Here is a 6,578-nt window from a genome sequence, read left to right as displayed (position 1 = left end):
TATATAATTTGGGCCTGGGGCAAAATAGCCCAGATCACAACTCAAACTCGACTCACATGGCTCGATAGCCAACCCTAATTATATTCGGTGAATTGTATATTGGGCAAACTTCTGTCATTAAAATCTACACACCAATATGAATAAGTGAAATTTTATATGGGAAATAATTATGATAATATTCATTCGATGTATTTATTAGGTGCAGTTAGGGGTGTGAACGAGCCGAGCTCGGCTGTTTTGGCAGGCTCGAGCTCGAGCCAATTTTGACGAGCTCGAGCTCGAGCTCATTATGTTTTTTTTTTTTTTCCCTTTTTTTTTATTAAATTTTTATTAAAAAATATTTATAGTATAATTAAAAAAATTATAAAATAAATAATAAACTGTAGTTATATATATTTTTAATTTTTTAATGTTATTTTTATATTATTATTATAATATTTTATATTAATAATAATAATAACAACAATAATAATAATAATAATATATAATATATAATATATAAAATATATATAAAAAAAAAAAAAAACACCAGCTCGCGAGCCGGCTCGCGAGCTGGCGAACAACTATATTTGGGCTCGAGCTCGAGTTCGAGCCTTTGTCGAGCCGGCTCGGCTCGTTTACCACCCCTATGTGCAGTGTGAAATCAGATTTACTTTACTAATTTTCTGAGTCAACGTTTTCTCGAAAAATCACAAATCATGCTCTGGTAATTGATTTAGATTTCATTTGCATGCAAAATTTAATGTTAAGAATTCCAAAAAAAATTGAACTTAGTTTTATGAATCAATCTAGAACACACCAAATTACTTGTCAATTTAATTTTCTGAAATTCTGTAATTTAATTTTGAAATCCATTTAATACGACTTATCTAAATATTCTAAAAAAATATTATAAAATCCAAACAATAACATTTATTTACTTATTTTAATAAAAAAAAAGATTTAAACATCACAACAAACATGTAATAAAATTACGAGGCAACGCACGTGTTAACATTCAGTAATTCACACGCTTTATTCCCTCCCTCGGTCACCGAACCCCGCGAGCCAAACAGAACAACGTCGTTTAAGTTACTTCACTCCATTTTCACTCTTTCTTTTTGACCCTTTTCCCATCTCTCTCTCTCTCCTATCTTTCTCTCTCTTCTTTCTCTCTCTATATCTCTCTTTCGTTCCCAACCCATATATATATATATAAAATCATTCACATTTGATTTAGTATCTTTAATTAAATCCACTGTAACACTAACACACACACACACTACACACAGTTTAGATCTGTGAATCTGCTCGCGATGAAGGGGATTGGCAGCGGCGGAGGAGCTTCCGATCTCTGCAAATCCGCCACCCTCGTTAAAATCACCGGATTCCTACTTATTTCCGTCGTATTCTTCTACTTAGGCAAGCATTTCTCCGATGGCTCCTCTCAGCAACTCGTGTTCTTCTCCACTCAACAGAACTCGGAATCTTCGCCTTCGTCTGCCACCGTCGCTCTCTCTCCCAATCTTAATAAAACCTTCGATATCTCTTCCCTCGTAAATGACACCGCCTCACCCCCGCCGCAACAGGATATACGGACTGAAACGGAAGAAGCCCTAAATCCTCCGCCTCCGACTCCACCCCCGCCGCCACCTCCGCCGGCGTTGCAGAGAATGGGGGTGGTGGACGAGAACGGGAGGATGACGGATGATTTTGAGGTGGGGGAGTTTGATCCTGAATTGGTGGAGAATTGGTCGAAATCGAACGAGAGTGAGGGTTTGGAGAGTGATGGGAAGGGGGATAATGCCAGGGTTAGGGTTAAGAAGTTTCATTTGTGCCCGGAGAGCATGAGGGAGTATATACCGTGCTTGGACAACGAGGAGGCGATTAAGAACTTGAATTCGACCGAGAAAGGAGAGAAATTCGAGCGGCATTGTCCTGAAATTGGGAAGGGTTTGAATTGTTTGATCCCTGCTCCTAAAGGTTACAAAACACCGATTCCCTGGCCTAGGAGTCGTGATGAGGTAATGTTGTCCTCTGCCTGAATATAACTATGTCTTCTTTAATTTTACAGATCAGTTTATTTTTCCCTCTAGATGAAGGTTGTGGATTTTCACGTATCACTTTTCGATAAATTGGACTTTACTTTGGTGGAATGTGAATTGGTTATCAATTTTGAAGGCGTGGTTAATTTAATCTAAAATAAGAAATTTCAATTTTAATCTGAATCAAAGTGCTAGAGAATTTGACAAGAACAATAATCGTTAGCATTTTATGGAAGATCTGTACTTATTTAATTCTATACAGGTATGGTTTAGCAATGTACCTCATGCTCGTTTAGCTGAGGATAAAGGAGGTCAGAATTGGATCACCATTGACAAGGACAAGTTCAAGTTCCCTGGAGGTGGCACACAGTTCATTCACGGGGCCGATAAGTATTTGGATCAGATTGAACAGGTGTGCTGTTATTATATAAATTATATAGCCACCAGATGTTATCCATGAAATGGGCATTGACCTATAACAAAAAATATAATGGCTTTTTGAAATTTTCTTTTTCCTATATATCTTTCTAGATGCTCCCTGAAATTGCATTTGGCCGACATACGCGAGTTGCTCTGGATATTGGTTGTGGCGTTGCCAGTTTTGGTGCTTATTTACTGTCGCGAAATGTCATTACCCTTTCTGTAGCCCCGAAAGATGTTCATGAGAACCAGATCCAATTTGCACTTGAGCGCGGTGTGCCTGCAATGGTAGCAGCATTTGCCACGAGGCGTTTACTTTATCCAAGTCAAGCATTTGATCTGATACATTGTTCAAGGTGTAGAATCAACTGGACTCGAGATGGTATGATTTTATATGTCACATTCTTTCTCTGTTGAAGTATTTTTTTTGATGACTTGTCGACTCAATTTCTTTTAGCAAGTTCAAATAATCATAGTGATAAAAAGTGTTTTTTTTTTTTCAAAATCAAATTTCATGAAAAGTGGAAAGATTAGTTCATGTGATGAACTAGTTGACCAAATCTCAGTTAATATGCGGAGTTGTAAAATTTTGGGGAATTCCATGAAAAGAATTTATGCGATGGTTTTGTAATTCATTTGCAAGATTACAGACTTCTTATGGTTATGGTACGAAGTTTGTGCCTGAATCATTTGTAGCATTTATCTCTTACTGCACTTCGAAAACGCTGTGACTGTTACCTTTCAAGAAATTTCAGAAGTAAAGATTTCAAAAACCTGCTTCATTAATGGACGGAGATATCTGTCTGTTAATTTGTTTGACATGCTACACAATGCATGTGCACTGCTGTTGTGTTGCCATTTGGTTCTGAAACATAGAATTTAGCTCTTGAACCCTTGACTTTTGACTTTTATTTTTTTATAAATTGGCCTTATAAATGGCCTATAACCGAACCCAAAGAAAATAGAACCCTTGACCTAACAACTACCCTCCCCACCCTGATACCACTCGGGCAATGCCCTTGCGGTACATCAGACTTTTTAGTTAATTTTGCTATTTTAAAATGTTTCCTTTTCTTGAGTCGGTCCCATAATGTTGGAAAAACTTTCATTGATAGCTCACCTATGTTAAACTAATGCTTATGTGGTCTTCTCATGTATTGTTGAATAGATGGGATTTTGCTACTCGAGGTCAACAGAATGCTCCGGGCAGGAGGATATTTTGCTTGGGCAGCACAGCCTGTTTATAAACATGAAGCTGCCCTTGAAGAACAATGGGAAGGTAAAATTACTTGAAAATTATGTCTTGCAATAAACCCAGTATCAAATTATTGGGAACTTGTTTTAACTAGAGTTTGATAGATCCTGGTCTTTTAGTTTATCGTCTGTGAAGCGAAATTTATGTTCCATTTCTTCATTTGACATTGTAACTTTCCTCATTTTTTGTCAGTCGTTATGAGTCTTGATTTGCAATCTTTTGTTTTATTGATTTTTATAATCTTTTGCTTCCAGAAATGGTCAACCTTACCAGTCGGCTTTGTTGGACACTTGTGAAGAAAGAGGGGTACATTGCAATTTGGCAGAAGCCCTCTAACAACAGCTGCTATTTTAGCCGTGAGGAAGGGACCCAACCACCTTTATGTGAACCTGATGACGATCCAGATAATGTTTGGTATGCATACTTTGCAGTTTTAAAGTTTCAGTTTTACTTTGTGTGATAGACGCAGTGAGTAGACATTTGCATTTTGATGTAATGATGATGTCTTGGATTTCATCTTCGTGCTGCATTATGATGATGCTTTTCTTAGCAATTAGCATATAAGTGTGAAGATTATATAATTGGCTGATTGACTGAGTCAATGGTATATGCATATGATTCTTGGTGTGTTTCAAATAGTCCTAAGATTAGCTGAATAAAACTCTTATTGCTAATTGTAGCACTGTATATATGAATCTCATAAGAACAAGTTACAGAAAAACGACATTCAGACACGGTTTTCATCGTGAAATGACGGTCCATTGATGAGAAGTATTGCCTTTTATATTACCTACCTTTTGTGCAGTCAAAGAGCCTTTAAAATTAAGGATGGGGTGCAGAAGAAATTCTGAAAGAGTGATTTCATTTGAGTATCACTGCAACTATTAACAATTAGACTACTAGTGGAAGAAAAAAAAACGACACTGGATTTCATTGCTTTATATGGTCAATAGTCTCTCGAGTTATCTAGACATTTCCTTAAAAGAGTATTTTCTTGATTATAATAATTTTCTGTCTCCAAAATCATGTTTAGGTATGTCGATATGAAGGCATGCATAGCACGCCTACCCGAGGAAGGATATGGGTCAAACGTTACAGCCTGGCCAGAACGCCTGCAGAATCCTCCGGATAGGCTTCAGAGCATACAAATCGACGCCTATATATCAAGGAAAGAGCTTTTCAGGGCAGAATCAAGATACTGGAAAGAAATAATCGAGGGCTACGTACGCGCATTACATTGGAGTAAGTTCAAACTGAGAAACGTATTGGACATGAAAGCAGGCTTCGGCGGGTAAGTTCTGTACATCTGTGTTTCATATCTAAATTTGATTCCACTGTTTTCTATTTAATAAGTAGAATATAAGTATCACTCGTTGTTTCTAGACAACCTAATTAGTTGTTCCTCGACTGCAGTTTTGCAGCAGCGCTGATCGAAAACTCGTTGGATTGCTGGGTGCTGAATGTTGTTCCTGTTAGTGGACCCAATACATTGCCTGTCATATATGACCGTGGTCTTATAGGAGTTGCGCACGACTGGTATAAATTTTGATGATGATTTTCCTTTTTAAATTACTTTAACCATAATCAAAGGTCAATTTCCTTCCTTCACATATGCATTATAGATATCTGAAAACCTTTGTTCATTTTTTCCATGCCATAATATTACTAAATTACGTGGCTACGGTTAGCCATGCATTTTTTTTTATAGATTTATTTATAGTTGAGAAAAATAAAATTTCAAGTAAAAATTTCAATAATGAAAATGCGTGAAACTTTTCAGGTGCGAGCCGTTTGATACATACCCTAGGACCTATGACTTGATTCACGCTGCTGGACTTTTCTCAGTCGAACGAAAAAGGTATTTCCCCTCTTCCTGCCGTCAAATATGATATGCAAAATTTTTTTCCGTCTGCGAAATTCGTACGATCTATTCATATTAGACAATCGCAAGAGGTTCTCGAAGTCAAATGATAATCTTTAAAATTCTTTAGAAAATACACGAGGTGGAAAAAACTTCCCCCAAAATGTTATCAACTACACATTAATCCGTGCAACAGGAATTCGACATTTGACAAACTTTTATACTTATAAAATTCCAGGTGCAATATCTCTACAATAATGTTGGAGATGGATCGAATGTTGAGGCCAGGTGGACATGTATATATACGCGATACTCTAGCTATAATGGACGAGCTTCAAGAAACTGGTACAGCACTGGGGTGGCATGTTTCTTTGAGGGACACGTCTGAAGGACCTCATGCCAGTTATAGGATCTTGACATGCGATAAGCGCCTTCTCAGGGCATGAAACCGATGATTTGACGAGAGGTATTCTTCGCGCTTTGTACATGCTGAGTGACTAATATGAGGTGTTAGAAAAAATTAACAGGTATTTTGTGGGCGGCATTTGTTTCTTCAGTGTAGATAAGTTACTAGATCGAAAGATTTGTTTTCTTTACGGTGAAAAATGGAAGAAGGTGATTTTGATTTCTGGAAGATGGGTGAAATAGTCGATATTGTAACATATGAAAAGGTAAAAGCCCTGAACATGTTTGGTGATTTTTAAATTTGACAGACTTCTTTTAATAGTATTTATTAAAATTCCCGTGCGTTTGATTTTCATCTTGCATGAAATCTCATATTTCGTTACTAATAAAAACTGTTTAACCACGGAGACGATTTTGTGCAAAAGTTTTTTCTAACTCATATTTTCTAAAATGCAAATGGTGTTTATGCAAAGATAATTCATTCGTTTAAAACTTGAATTGCTTTCTTAAATTGAGGCTGTATACATTTATTCAATTGTAGTATAAAAAAAAAATACTTTACAAATGGTATGAATGGATAGTAAATACAATCGATGAAAGTTACCCAGAATTG

At 36.7% G+C, this 6,578-nt stretch overlaps 1 protein-coding gene across 1 annotated transcript; it reads left to right on the top strand.

The window, feature by feature from the left end:
• The first annotated feature begins 1,035 nt into the window (after positions 1-1,035).
• LOC105960406 (putative methyltransferase PMT11) lies at positions 1,036-6,318 on the top strand. Its single transcript, XM_012984573.2, has 9 exons — positions 1,036-2,003; positions 2,287-2,436; positions 2,556-2,826; positions 3,613-3,723; positions 3,954-4,113; positions 4,733-4,990; positions 5,113-5,235; positions 5,480-5,557; positions 5,799-6,318. Exons 1-9 carry the CDS (start codon positions 1,296-1,298, stop codon positions 6,004-6,006), a joined length of 2,067 nt encoding a protein of 688 aa, XP_012840027.2. The 5' UTR covers positions 1,036-1,295; the 3' UTR covers positions 6,007-6,318.
• Positions 6,319-6,578: the final 260 nt, after the last annotated feature.

This window comes from Erythranthe guttata, chromosome 6, assembly GCF_056151865.1.
Source record: "Erythranthe guttata isolate IM_541 chromosome 6, IM_541, whole genome shotgun sequence".
NCBI lineage: Eukaryota > Viridiplantae > Streptophyta > Magnoliopsida > Lamiales > Phrymaceae > Erythranthe > Erythranthe guttata.
Note: the sequence above shows the minus strand (reverse complement) of the source record. Positions and strands in the feature narration are given on the sequence as shown.

What these genes read in the sequence shown, in the direction of transcription:
- LOC105960406 (XM_012984573.2), top strand. Translation starts at nt 1,296, where the DNA reads ATGAAGGGGATTGGCAGCGGCGGAGGAGCTTCCGATCTCTGCAAATCC. An exon ending in ATTTGGATCAGATTGAACAG is followed by an intron (nt 2,437 to 2,555) that starts GTGTGCTGTTAT and finishes ATATCTTTCTAG; the next exon opens with ATGCTCCCTGAAATTGCATT. An exon ending in CCTTGAAGAACAATGGGAAG is followed by an intron (nt 3,724 to 3,953) that starts GTAAAATTACTT and finishes TTTTGCTTCCAG; the next exon opens with AAATGGTCAACCTTACCAGT.